Source organism: Lampetra fluviatilis, chromosome 18 (assembly GCF_964198595.1).
Source record: "Lampetra fluviatilis chromosome 18, kcLamFluv1.1, whole genome shotgun sequence".
In the NCBI taxonomy this organism is placed as follows: Eukaryota; Metazoa; Chordata; class Hyperoartia; order Petromyzontiformes; family Petromyzontidae; genus Lampetra; species Lampetra fluviatilis.
Window position 1 is genome coordinate 10,611,703 of NC_136292.1, and position 14,835 is coordinate 10,626,537.

General features: G+C 48.9%; 1 protein-coding gene across 2 annotated transcripts in view; it reads right to left on the reverse strand.

Moving 5' to 3' along the window:
* Nucleotides 1-1,141: 1,141 nt before the first annotated feature.
* LOC144937218 (mitogen-activated protein kinase kinase kinase 9-like) overlaps nucleotides 1,142-14,835 on the reverse strand; it is a 69,551-nt gene continuing 55,857 nt past the window's right edge. Inside the window, exons 10-15 of one of the 2 annotated variants that reach the window (XM_078864578.1) lie at nucleotides 13,429-13,603; nucleotides 11,484-11,552; nucleotides 9,936-10,054; nucleotides 8,297-8,541; nucleotides 6,944-7,751; nucleotides 1,142-6,183 (exon numbers count right to left, since the gene is read on the reverse strand). In XM_078864578.1, the coding sequence (XP_078720704.1) occupies nucleotides 5,390-6,183; nucleotides 6,944-7,751; nucleotides 8,297-8,541; nucleotides 9,936-10,054; nucleotides 11,484-11,552; nucleotides 13,429-13,603 (2,210 nt within the window). In that variant the 3' untranslated portion in view covers nucleotides 1,142-5,389. The remainder of the gene's footprint in view (nucleotides 6,184-6,943; nucleotides 7,752-8,296; nucleotides 8,542-9,935; nucleotides 10,055-11,483; nucleotides 11,553-13,428; nucleotides 13,604-14,835) is intronic. The other variant, XM_078864577.1, reaches the window with a different exon arrangement.

Consider the following 14,835-nt stretch of genomic DNA (forward strand, 5'->3'; position numbering starts at 1 on the left):
ACGTATACACACAGCGCGCACTGTCAGCCATCACTCGTTAATCCAGCTGAGAGAGAGAGCTCAGAGTGAGAGTTAAAATCTTTAGTCGGCCAGCCTGAGACGAACCATTAAGTGTACTTGAGCCTCATTATGAAGGGCATCGGTTAACATTAAAAAAAATAACTATGGGGGAAACAACTATGACATTCAAAAGATAATTCCGCTGAACACACCTTAGATCCACTCGTCTGAAATTGTTCCACAAACAATACTATTTTAATGAGCCACATTAAAATGACATTTTACAGCCCGTGTGGTCAATGACTGCAGGCAAATGTCAAAGGGGCAGTACTGCATCACTGGCTCTCGGCTAGCAATGTCAATCAAACTTGCGAAAACTGACAAAAACGACTCTCATACCAATAGTTTGCCCCCACCACCCCCTACTGGGCTGACTCACACCCATATCTGAGCCCAGGTGCTTAATCACATTTTACCACACAGGGGCAGCTGTCAAAAGGGGGTTCCGTGCTCCGAGATGTTTCATTACGTGATATAGGGACAGCGCGACATACATGCAAGCACCATTCACATTGTGCCCATGGCAAATATCTCAGAGTGCAATGTAAATACGAGTTGTTTGTTGTTGGAATTTGTCTCGTTTTCTTTCGGCATGAACCGTATTTGAATATATAATGCTTAAAATGTGCTGATGCAGCAAAAATGAACACGACACTTGATATTTTCCCAAACTCATCATCGCAAGTCCATACCCTATGGGATCTTAAAAAACCCAAAACCAATACCATTGCCGCCAGCTGGCGACAAAATATTTCCCCCTTGAGAGAAATAATTTAAATGCTTCATGGGACCTCCTTTGCCAGTACCAAAATATAATAGGTTTTCCCCTTTTTTCTGGCAACAAAACAGCTGTGTTAAGATGTTAAAACACCAAACTGAAACCTTTTGCAAGGAACCATGTCTGCATTAACCACAATACTTGTGGTCAGAATGCATCCAAAAAACACTCTGATAATATATGCATTGTCTTTGAAACTGATTGGTCCACACCAGAGACAGCTTTCTTTTGAGCATCGTCTCAAACGGTGTTAGACCAGAGGACGCCAAAAGGCACCAAAAGGCGTCAAAAGGCGTCCTCTGGTCTAACACCGTTTGAGACGAGGCTCAAAAGAAAGCTGTCTCTGCTGTGGAACAATCAGTTTCAAGGACAATGCAAAAATTATCAGAGTACGTTTCTTGTTTCCATTCTGACCACAAGCATTGTGGTTAATGCAGACATGGTTCCTTGTAAAAGGTTTCAGTTTGGTGTTTTAACATCTTAACACAGCTGTTTTTCTGCCATAAAAAAGGGGAAAAACCTATTATCTCATTTAAATGCTGTGTAATACTGCACTTACAAACAGCTGAAATTGTGGTTTTTACTACGTTTTGTAAATCTGTCAATGAGGCAAGGGATTGTAATGTGTAAAATATGACGTGACGGGCGCGACCATCTGGGAAGGTCACTGCCACGGTCATGGTTGCTTAAATGGGTCTTCGACTGTAGTCTGCCCCTGTCCCCAATTAAAACTGTCAACACGATCACACACTGCAAAGTGGGTCAAGCCAGGTTCTAAACAACAACTCTAACAGAACGTCCTGGGACGGTAGCTCACAAGCCGTACTGCGTGCGATAATACTGCGATGTATCCCACTGAGTAGAGTGAATTCAGACGGCGCTACGCAGGAACAATACAGCTTAAGCGGATTTGGCCACGTGTAATGCCGTGCTATGAGTGGTGTGTGATTTGCTCAACAAAGGGGAGAGATTTCAGGGTTATAAAATGTCCTATTTGGTGCTATCTGGGGGTTATGAGCAATGGCAAGAAATTCTAATCTGCTCATTTGTTCAACTTTTCCAAATCACATCAATGTGATCTATTTGTAATGAAATTAATTACACGAAATTCAATTCAAAGTTCAATTCGTTCCTTAATTTCACCAGGTGAAAAAGCCCTCCGAGATTTGCAACTTATTTTGTAAAAGACACCTCAGCAAAATGTAGTTGCAAAGGAACGCAACGCAGTAACAAAACCAATGACGGCAGTGCGATTAAAGCCTGTAAACTACACAGCCGACTACTCTCACAAACGATGCCACAGGATCCACAATGTCCATCCATAATACTACATGCGATCCCCGCGCTATTCACAGGCAACCAAGTGATTAAGATGTGATGGGTTTCTGGAAGGGAGACGGCACAGATTATTACGACGGGACACACAAACGCTCGTCCTTAAACCGCCCGAAAGGTCTCCGTCGCGCTCCCTGCATGAATTGTCGTGGAGTGTGCGTGTTTTTTCCGGTGTGAGAGTGGTGTGTAAGGAGGGGGCAAGCTGGAGCAGACGGTCAAAGTGGAACAGGTGGACGGCCATGTGGGTGCAAGAGAGCTGCTGTAAACGCACCACACGGAGTTGTGCTACGCTCCATGTCTTTCAGAACCCCCGTTCATCAAGCCATCAGTCAGTGCCATCGGAAAAACACATCGACGATAGGAAAGATACTGTCAGAATTAACCGGCATTCTTACAAAGGTATTACATCACATGCCCCGTGGGTCGCCTATCTTCTCCTTTAACGAATGCCTTTGCATGCTTCAACTCTTATTCGTAAAATTATCATCGCCTATCAGAGAAATACGTAAAACTTAACCTACTTGCGAAGCTATTAATTATCAGTGGGCATCATAATATTTACTTTAACTCATGTCGTACCCATTAAGACGTGAAAATGTAATTTTGACGCAAGCAAAACGAGCAAGTAGTGACAATTCTAAATTTGCCTTCAGAACAACAACACCTGAAGCAACGGAGTGCGGGGATTGCGAAGGAGGGAGAGAGGCTGCATCGCTAACGGGAAGGTGTAAACTCTCTTCAGCATTCTCAGCAAGGTGTACTCCATCGCTTACTTGTTAAAACATTACCCATCGGGGGATTGAACGGGCCCAATAGGTGGGCGGGGAAGGGAATTAAATAAAAACGAAAAATAAATAACATTATCTTTTACGACAGGATCTTACGCACAAACACGTTTTGTCACAGGCTACAGACCCGGTCAGGTTCCTTTTTAGGAATAATTTAGTGTTTCAGTAGTTTAAAATCTGAGCAGGATAAAATTAAATTAAATTGAACGCAAGCTGCTACAAAGTGCATAGATGTGACTCAGGCCAGTTTAAGAACTCTTGAGTAGCATGGGTGACGATGTTGGTTCAAACATTGCCCCATTTCTTAACACGCTGTCCTATGCCACACGACTATGCATTACATCTCACTGCCGGACAGATTAAATGATAAAAGACAATAACAAACGCTGAAAACTACCTCAACAGACATTTCAACACATGAGTTTGTAAATAACCACTCTATTGATGGGATCTGGGAAGCACAGAGGAACAGTTCACAGTTGTAGGCAAATCACCCATCGCGAAAGTTAGTATTTCAAGCAGTTCCATTCAACAACGAAAATGGGCCCGTTCAGATTCACTATCTTTTTGCTACAGTGACCTCTTTGAATGGTGAGAGAGCGTGTGGTATAATTCAGCTCAATAAAGTCCGGTTCGAGGCAGCAGATATAAATCCACGGTCCACGCTGCTGCAGTCAAGTGCAAAGTTAGACACGTGACGTTTTGTAGGCCCACCAACGACGGTGCTGCTACGTTCGTGACCAAAACAGGAGGGGGGAGCGGTTGGGGACAAGGACGATCTGAGACATATGCGACAATTATCCAAACTGAAGCCACCCAAAACAAACACTTAACACTTGAACTTAAAACCTTCAGCATCGACCAGGGGAGCAGTTTAAGACTTTAGAAGGGAGCTGTGCTGGAATGAGTTGGGGGGACTGGGTGAGCAGTGTTACGTGAATGCACGTGTGGAAGCAAGGCTTTTCTGTCATTCGTGGGAAAAGCCTTGTGCCTTGCATGGGAGGAAACCTTCACTTTATCTTTAAGCGATGGGTTCATTGATAATAACAAAAACATTTATAGCCCGATTTTTGTCTGGTGTAAAGCCTAAAGGCCGTGATCCACTCGGGCAGTCGATGCCGGCAATCGCCACCGGCACTGGTTGCCAAATCATTTCGCAGCGTAAAAATCTAATTGCCCAAAATCTGAACAATTCTGATCAAGCTGCGGGCGGCCGGGGCGGCAATGTCCATTCAGATCAGAGAGAAAGAGCACACGTGAATGCCGAAGAGTGTCGTGCTTTCTTTGCCTGACAAAACATGGTGGGGGCTTCCAATTCCCAGCATGAGTGGGATCTTGGACAGATGAAAGAGAACGCTTTCTGACCAAATGATTTGATCTGGTAAGTAATGCATTGTATTGTATTGACGAAATGACTAACAAACTGACTAGTAATAATGGACTGCATAAACTACTGAATAACCAGTTTACATAACTAGCGACTAGTACTAGGCCTACCCCATACACAATCAACAGTTTCATTTACAGTCAGCAGATCAATCATTGTTCAGTGTACACACTTATTATCTAGGCTTGTTTTGATTGGCTAGAGAAAACTCTGTCACTCCATTCCATTGCCCACCCAAGTTTCCATCGTCGCTCATGGTTAATGTATTGCCGGTGATGATTGCTGGCAACGATCGCCCTGCAATTGCCCGAGTGGTTCATGGGGCTTAAAAGAAATTGCAAACTATCCCCCTCAACCTGTCAAGGAATGCTACCATTGGAAGCGGTCTCGGCAACTTTAGTTTAAAACGTTTAGCTAACTCTAAAATGGCCACGGCTAAAATGCTCCCCCTCTGTTTATAGAAATAAAAAGGGGATAAAACCCAAAACAGCAGTGCAAATCAAGCTACCTGTGAGTGCAGCTTGCGCCAGCTAGCCCGGGGTGAGCGTGCGAGAAAGCGCCATCACACGAGACAAGCGGGAGGGGGGTCCGCTCGCCGCGTTCCACGCGGGCGGAAAGATCGCGGGCGCCGCAGCAGCACTTTCAAGGCAAAAAGAATGGCAGTGCAGTCCAACGTTGTGGCCATAACGTAACCCACTCTTGCAAAATTGACTGAACACGCGCATTGCTTATCATGGAGTTGCGATCAATATCACTGACGTATTATCAGGTTTATCATCATTTTATTTTTTGCGTCATTGGCAACGCGGCAACTGAGCGATTCCGTAATTTCCGTGTGGGTCGGCAGAGGGAGTTTGTCGCTTGTTTTGTTTTTAGTTCCCGTCACAGTTTTCCAAGGGATGCTAGCAGGATGCGGCCCCATGGCCGGCAAAACCTCACCGCTCACTTCGCCCTCACCCCACAGTGACCGCAACTCACGCGCAAACGGTTCTTGCCCGACGGCCCCTCCTGCCGCCGCTTCGCCCACCCGGCGGGGAAAATTCACAAATTCGGCTCGCACAGCGGCACCGTCCCGTCCTGGCTCTGCCCTTCCACGTCCATGTCGAGCAGGGTGCCCACGCTGCTCGACATGCAGAAGGGGTCTCCGGCGGCAGGCGATAAGGCGCCGCCACGACCGCCGCCACTAAACGCCGGCTCGGTGGAGCGACGTGCCAGCAGCAGGTGTTGCGGAGACACGGCGCCCAACGCGCGGAACGGAGAGTGCGCCTCGGCCTCCGTTTCGCCCGCTAGCCCGCGATGATGCTGCTGGCGCAACACCACTCCCAAGTGGTGATCGCTGCCGGCGACGGCACCCAACTGCCAATGCGGCTGGTGCTGCTGGTGATGGCAGTGGTGCTGCGCGTCGCCGTCGAAGCTCGACTGCCGAAACGTGGGCGGCAGCGCGTGGTGTGCCGGCGAAGAGTAGCTGGCGCGGAGGTGCGCGGGCGCGCCAAAGTCGCCGGCACTGCCCGTCGGTGTGGCCGTCCCGGAGTTGCTGGCCGGGGAGTCGGTGCCGCCGTCGTGGCGGCCACCCGGAGACATGAAGCGCCAGGGGTCGATGCGGCTGCGTGCCGTTCCCGCCGCCGCGGGGCCGGCGCCGCCCGATGCCGAGCCGCCGGTGCCGCCGCCGGGCGAGGGTCGGGGCCGCGGTGTGAACTCCAGCGTGCGGGGGCGCTCCAGCGCGGGGTCGTGAGAAGCGTTGTCTGATGGGGGGCGCCGCGGGGACAGCGCCAGCAGCGACCGTGGATCCGGCAGGCGCGGGAGGCCGTGGCATGGGCCCTCACCCACGCCGTTGGCTACAGGGAAAGGGGCGGCGAAAAGAGCTGGATCGCTACCGTGCCGGTGACGCCGGAGGGGGATTTCTGCTGCGAGGGGATAAATGTTTTGAACAAAGAGTGCGCTCAACCATGGGAATGTGGAATTTCCAGCACGGGCCTCATCGAGCCGAACCTAAATTGCGTTATGGGAGTCACTTTTAACTTTATTTATAAACAACACCGAGAATAGTATTACGAATAAAGAATATCACATTAATTATTGCCTGAATTAAGCAGTTAAAATTTGCTGAATGCTTTGTACTGCTGAAATTACACAGCAATGGTTTCAATTAAACTCGCGCAAATTTGCTTTTCATTTGCTATGTCACTGTGCTGTGCACCAATACTACGGAATTCCACATTTCATGGGTGATTCTGTAATTGTCCTTTCAAGGTATTTCTTCAAATTTGCACAATTGACATCACAAAGAAATCTGTTCCTTCACTCGAGACATCCTGCTGACAAGAGATACGCACATCTCATTTAACGGAGCACGAACGGATCTGAGGGTTACAAAGAGCGTGGGATTGTGGGTCACACTCTCCTTGTGAGAGAGGAAGGAGAGGACTCTAAGATGAGGGAGGGATTTCAGTGGCCAATAAATTATTTATATTCAGGGAACTGCATAAAAAGTTACCAGGACAGAGAAATTGTGGGTTGGTGGGAGGTTGGAAATGATCGTGGGCAAGAGGAAATGGAATTGTGGATGAAGGAGTGGAGGAAGGGGGCAACACTAACTCGTCGGAGGGAAACCCCCATCGCTGCCGTCCGATGGCGTGCGCTGGTGCGCCGGCCCGTTCTGCCCCGGCAGCGCGCCGTCCGACGGAGTCCTCCGGTGCCTCCTGGTCACGGCGCCGGCCGCCACGGGGAGCAGCACGTGCGTGGGCGTGAGCGACTGGCCAGGCTGGCGCTTGAAGCTCTCCACGCGGCAGTCCACGAGCGGATTACGCGTGCGCGACACCGCCGACGCGGCCATCCCGACGTCCTCGTACGACGACGACGAAGATGGCGAGCGGGGGGCCGCTGCCGTCACGCGCAGCACCACGCCGCCGCCCGGCGTCGGCGGAGAGTCGACGCTCGGCGGAGTCTCGATCTCGTCGCTGTCCGAGCGCAGCAGCGAGCGCGTCGAGTTGCACTCGGAGATGGACGACAGCGAGTCGAGCGTGACCGACGCGTGCGGCTCGCCGCCGGCCCCCGACGCGGCCGCCGCCAGCGCCGCTGCCGCCGCCTCCTCCTTCTTGGTGGGCTTGCGGCTCGGCGGGCTGGAGCTGCGGCGGAAGCGGCCCGTGCGCTGGAAGAGGCCCTCCTTCTTTTTGGTGGAGCCTACGCCGACCCCTACACCGACCCCGACGCCGCGGTCCGCCGAGCGGTCCCGTTCCGCCGGTTCAAGGTCATCGGGAAGCCCGCCCAGCACCTGCTGCTTCCACACGTCACGTATGTCCACGCCCAGCACCACCGATGCCAGCACGGCGGTGCAGTCCAGCAGCGCCAGTTCGCAGCGCTTGCGCTGGGTAGGCTGCCGCTTCAGGCTGTTTGTCGGGGTCACCTGTGAATTGACACAAAGAAAAGTGTCTGTGAACAATATGAAAGACTTAGTGTGTGATCCAAGCTTCGTTAGGACACTGAGTATTCATTACAGTAGGGAGATGGTGAGGTTATAATAAGCATTTTTACAAGATGTTTAAGTAAACAACCATATCCCAATCGCGCTATTACGATTTGAGACTGATAAATATGCCACTTAAAATTAGTATGCGGTTCTAGCCGCACCCTGGCAACTAAGGTTGAAAACGTTTATGCACGACTCTGTCCACAAATCAAAATCCAATAGGAACGGTACTTTAGGATGACGTCTTGGTGTTTAGGGCCTTACCCTATCGAAAACTGTCAAACCTGACCCAATGGTTTCCCAAAACGAGACACTAACCAGAGCATGATGGAACTAATTGCAAATACGCAGACGCCTTTGGCCGACAGCTTCCCATCGGCTTACGTTCCGCTGATTAAATACACTTCCGCGGACAAACGCTTGACGGAATGCGTGACAACAATTCTGCGCGCCACGTTTGTTTCGAGAGGCCAAGCGGGAACCTGCGGCGTGCTGGAGGCCGAGTTGACAGGCGTGGGCTCCTCGGTGGTGTCGCTCCCTTGTCCGCACGCCATGGCGGGGGAGGCGGTGGTGACAGCAGCGGCGGCGACGACGGCGATGGCGCCGTTCCCAGGCCACGAGTTGCGTGCGCCCGTGAGCGGGAGCTCGAGTTGTGCACCCGTCGCCTGAGGCGTGGGGTCCGAGCTGGCCTGGGGCTCGGGCGAGGGCCCGGCGTCGCCACTCTCGCCTGTGGTCCCAGCACGTCGCGTCGCCCACACAGCGCGCACCAGAGTTTGTCAGATCTCAAAAGGCTAAACAGAGTTGAGCGTGGTAAATACTTGTAACTGGGAGACTTGAAGATCAAACCTGTCTCCCTGGGTTTGATCTTCCATGAAGCTCATGATCGAACTCTAAATCGAATCCACTGCACAAACCATGGCAACAGATGCAGATACCTGATGCACAAATGGAAAATTAACAACTCTCCAGTTGTGTGCGACTGCGGTCATCCACAACAGACCGTACAACTTACAACAACGAAATGCCCGATACACAATTACGACGGAGACATCACAGCCATACACTCCACTGCTCCTGGCACAGTTATCTGGCTTGACCACCGCCCCGAATGTGAAATTGTAGTTGTTGCTGTGCAACTACATCAGCCGTACGAAAGAAGAAGACTGTGGGAATAAAACAGTTTGTAGGCTCCAGCTGTGAGATGACCAGGCTATGACAGAACAGCAATGGACTCTTGAATATATCCGTGCATTGATTCGAGTTCGACCCACTCACATAAGCAGGTATTCTCTGGGTACTCCAGTTTCCTGTCGCAGGCAAAACACTTACGACTGGAATTAGGATAAACATCCAATCCCCTGAATTCGCTGGACTTGTAAGTGAATGGGTCCTCTGGGACCCTCGATTGAGCCACGTAGATTTGACATACCTAAACCTACTGGACCTGAAAGATGGCCAGAAGATGGCAGTACAAGCAAGTGAATTTGTGATCCTACTGTATGGACCTTACAGTGTTATCAAAAAAATAAATCAACAAGAATTTGGCACACACGCCTCTTAAACATATATCCAGACACAGTGATGCTCTCTCAAAAACCAATCTATATTCTTATTCAAAGGCAGTGCTTGTCTCCGGTTTACACACCTGAGCCAGTGGGGGAAATTCCACATTTCTATGGTGGGGATAGGTCGAAGCAAAGGACAACAACTGTTGACTACCCCACAAGGTCACCTATTTTATCAACTCAGGAGGAGTCTTCTTCTTTTGTATGTCCAATGTAGATGCAGAGCAACAACTACAATTTCAACAACTACAATTTCCGATCATCGATCTGCTGGTCTCCAGAGCAACAACACAAGCCACGCCAACGGCCATCTTCAGGGCCAAACAATGTGCCCAGGAGGAGTGGATTCGCCGAGTCAACCCCCCCGAACAGAATTTGAACTCGCAACCTTCCCATTGTAAGCCGCTCGCTCTACCACCGAGCCACCTGGCATCTACTATCATCTAGAGTTTTACACAAAAGAAGGCGGACAGATTGAGGAGCCGCTTCCCACTCAGCCACGCGAAATCAAGGCCCAGTTCCACACGTGGAACGGGGTGGGGAAGGAGGCACGCACCCGTCTCGTGCAGGCAGGAGAAGCCCACAGCCGCGGGCAGACCGGCTCGCTGCGGCGTCTTGCCCAGGTTGGGGGTGCTCGACGACCACTGCTTGTTCTCATCCGACAACGGCGTGAGCCTGTGGGTGGGTGGCAATGAGGGGGCGACAGGAGGGGGGTGTGCGGGACAACAGTGGGGATGGTCACGGGTCAAAGGGGCATGCATGGATAGGTTAATACATTTGCAGAATACACAGTTGCGAATTAATACATTTTGAAGGAATCCAAATATAATGTGTGTAAAAGCAAACTGGTGATAGCACCGGTAATCATACGTCCTGTATCGAGGGGTGTCCCTGAAAACAATAGCCCATGTCCACATTCAAATTCAGTCTCAAGCATCTTTTGTAGGAGGGTCCTGCCAAGTTTTCTCAAGTGGGGGGGTGGGTGGGGTACAGTTGCTGTGTGTGATCTTAATTGAGTTATTTGCAGGTCATTTTTCAGCATTAGGATGTTTGCCTAATATCAGTCGCGTAGTGCATGCGTGTGTTTTTTAAGCTATCGGAGGAAACCGAAGAGCTCAGAGCATACCCATGCAGAATAGACGGAGAACTTACAAACTCAAGATGAAAGGCCACGCTGCCGCCAAATATAACATTAGCGAGTGAAGAAGCAGCAAGAAAAATACTTTACATTCAGTTTGTTGCTTATCTGCAGACTCTCAGTACATAAAATATATCATTCAGGCATACACCAGTTTCCACCCAGAATGCACAACGTGGTGTCGAGGTGTTTCCCATCTGTGCTTGTTAGACTTAGGCAAATACACAAGAATGCAGAAGCAGACAAATTATTCTTATTTAAGCTAAACAAGACTATTGGGGGAAGGTCTGCGAAGGAGCATCTTGTAAGGCGAACAAGAGACAAAAGAGTGAGTGGTGTGGCGTGCACCAAGACAGATATCCCTGCGATAACGTTCATACATTGTAAAAGGTGCTAATTTAAAGCAAAATTCACCAAAACAGGACCCAAGTCAGATTTGGATACCATGTGCCATGGATGTAGTCTACGGGTGGAAACTGAACCCAGATTGTTGAGCTCCTAAACGCAATCGATAACCAATGCGCCATCTCACCCCACATTAACCGCACACACAAAAGACAAAGAACCCCCACATAACCTTAACAGACTGTTGGGACAAGCACCGTTCGTGAACACCTATGAATGCCTGCACGACACACGACGAGGTTGGGTGGCCATTACCACGCCCAGCCACCTTTATCTCTTCAGTGTTTACACACCGCACACCAGGTACTCATTTGAGGCCAAGTCGAACACAAACACACTAAGTCACAAAGACACAAAGACACATACCAGGACATACATGAGACACCATCCGGAAATAAGAGGCAGGAACAAAGCAACAAAATCAAGTTCGGTGAGGAGGCCGCGCCAGCTGTTCAACTCAGCACGGCAGCATCAGAAAGGAAAGCGGCCGCTGCAGAGAGAAGCAAGAATAAAGGTGAAAAGGAGGAAAAAAATTGGAAAAAAAACATTAACCGGGCCAACCTTTCGTCACTGCCATTCAGGCGTTGGGGCTCGGGTGACACCATGAGGGGTTCGGCAGCCGGAACAAACCTATGGTGGGGCAAGCCCGGGGCAAGGCAGCACCACGACGACAACACAGAGCAAACTTGAATTACAAACACATGGCGACCGGCACCGACGCACACGACCCGTACAACGGTACAACACACGCGCAAAACGACAATGCAATAAAGACTGCAAAAGAAAAAAATAAAGCCAAATATATACGGTCAATGAAAATGAATACTGATAATGGCATCATTATGGTGTAGGAATTCTTTGGAATTTCAGTCTATCGACTAATCGTACTTTCACTACAAGTTACCCATTGTGCTTGCTTCTATTGCAATTAAATCACACAATTATAACAGGAAACTAAACATGAAATGGGGCACGATATGCTGCATGTTAGTTGATAGCTAAGCAGGGCTCCAATTAATGTCGCACATCAAATTAAAATCCCAGCTTGCCCTTCATCACCACATAGGTGTGAGTAGAATGGGCAAGCCTGATGAGACTCGACTACTTTTTTCCCATTGAAATAAGTCTGAATGCCCCTGTCGATAGTACTTTAATTTCGTCAAGATCAATACCTCCAAATATGTTCCAGCTAGGGATGTAACTGTTCACTGATTGAAATATATTCTTACTTTCCCGATTCAGGGTCACGATGCAATGCAAAAATCTAGTCTATTGTTGGTGGTAACATAGTGGCCTTGAGTTATTACAGGGGTCACACAAAGCCATTACACTCGTCCTTACGATTCTTTAAACTGTCAAAATTGTCAGGCTTTCGTAACCAATATTATCCATAATAAAGGTGTATTTTGGGTTACATTAACCCCCCTCTGGTCTTTGCCCCTGATAGGCTCAGTGATGACATCGTCTTTATTCTATTTAAGACCAAAAGAGGAAAACTCATTCACAATTCTGGCTATCACCTAATCAAGCTGGTTGCAATTACCAGCGAAATGTCGTACTCGAATTGTAAATGTTATGGGTTTACTCTCCAACACACCGGAATTCTGAACTAGTAACTAATCGGCATGTTTTGTTTCTTTGACAAACCTTACTAATTGGCTGTCAGGTGGTGGCGGGTTTAACGACATATTTATATTCATGCGATCTAACCCAAAAAAACCTGTTATGGATAATCAATGAATGTATATATGTTCATATAAACATGATAAAGTATGCTGCTTCTTGGCACTACAGAAGCACACAATGGCAGCGTCAGACTTGCTAATAATTCAGACTGGTTTGGGCCGGGGCCTGTAACATCTTGCTACCTTTCGCAGGGATTGAGACAGGGTCCCTATTTATCGGCTTTATAAACAATCATGACGGGTCAAGGGAATCACATGATGGGTTAAACCATTGTGAGATAAAATCCGGGCGAGCTCGGACCAGGAGAAGAGATTTACGCTACAACTGTCGATTCTACATTCACCAGCACAGAAAGCCATGGAAATAAAAAGAAAAACAACGATTGATTTGTGAACAAGGTCGTGACCCCGAATTACGAAAACTCATGGAATCGTGGAGGGGGTAAATCAGCACACCTCGAAACTGGATTAATCCCTGTCTCGCCGTTTGGGGTGCCACGGTGGTGAGATGTCAACTAACTCGCCTGGTATGCAGGAGGTCGTGGGTTGGATCCCAACCCTAACGCCTGCTGTATATTTGAAGTTTGCATGTTCTCTCCCCGTGGTCGCGCGAATTTTCCCCCGGGTCCTCCGTGTTTTCCCCTCCACATTTATAAAAACACGCGAGTATTTAGCCGTAAAAAATTTCCACACGACAATAAGCCACTCCGTGTGAGCTATAATTTGTGATAGCCAGGTTGCTTCTGAAAAAGAGCTGCCTCGCTCAGTGAGGCCTTAAACTGGCTAAATAAAAATAAAAAAGTTTATTTTTAATAGTTTACCTGTCCTCCCAAGAGCCCCTCTCGCGTGGCTGCTGCATGGTGCTGGGCCCCCACGTGCGACCCTTCTTGCGCTGGCCCTTGCGCTCTGCCTCGTCCTCCTCATGCTGCGAGCGAGGGCGCGAGCACACTGACCCGCGCGCCCACGTCCTGGTCCCCTCGCGCTTCTCCACCGCGGCTGTGTCGTCCGCACGCACGCAAAAAGACAAAGATCCCCCTCCGTATCACGTTATGTTGATGGAGCTAATATTTGATACGGCCTCATTCTTTCACATGAGTCAGGGACCCACTCTTGAGCTGCTAGGCACCTATGATTCTGCTGTGCATGGCCACAAAACATCCAGACAAAGATCCCCCGTGTAGCCTTAACAGACGTTTGGAGCAAGTGCTGTTAGCGAGCAGCACCTATAAAGGATGGCACGGTACACGAGGGGGTGGGTGGCCAGCGACACGCACAACCGCCTTTTTCCCCCCAGTGGCGATATTTTTACACACCACACCAGGTACTCATTTGAGACTGAGTTGACCTAGGGGAAGCACAGGAACGGTTCAGATAATCGTCACTGGTGTTGGCCGTGAGCGGGAATCAAACTCGGGTCACCAGGTTCGTAGCAAGGCGCGTTAACCGCTACACTACCACTCTCACACACATACACACTAGGAGGTGGTGTATCGCTGTATGTCACAGATGGGGGTGCGGGTTTAATGGTCCTGGTACTTGAATGGTGCTGGTATATATTTTCCCGTGACCAAAAATATACTGACAACTGTCATTGTCCAATCTCATTGGATTGTTGGGTAATCAAGGAATATATCAATCACTACATGGGGAAGGAGAGTTTCATTGTATGCAGCACTTTTCTAATTTCACTACTGGATAAAAGTCAGTCCAACGTTTGCCTTCTTGACCCGAGTGCAATGAAGTTTAAATAAAAGCTATCTGAATTATGTCACTAGTGCCACTGACATGCTTGAATTGAACTCTGGAGTCTATTTTCTCAAGACGCAGAGCCAAGGTACCTAACTAAGTCCTGTTTGTTATTTGTGTTGCATCTTCTATTAAACAAATGCTGCTGGAAAAAAAACACATTGGTCCAGCAGACTCGCTCATTGATAGACTCGTGACTTTATTTCTTCGACTAAAAATAAATTTTCCCTACCTGTTTACAGTGAGTTTTGTTTTTGTATAGCCCAATCATTAATGAACTGACGTGCCCTACACACCGACTCTACTTTATGTCGTTGGGACTCAAATATGAGATGCCTGCACAGAAGTAGTGGCCAGAGCGGGGGGGGAAGATGCAACCGTCACAGAATTCACATGGTGAGCACGATCAACTAAGGAGGCGTGAGACACGATTACAAACATTTACGCCATCAGAATGAAATCAAATCGATTCTGAACGAAAT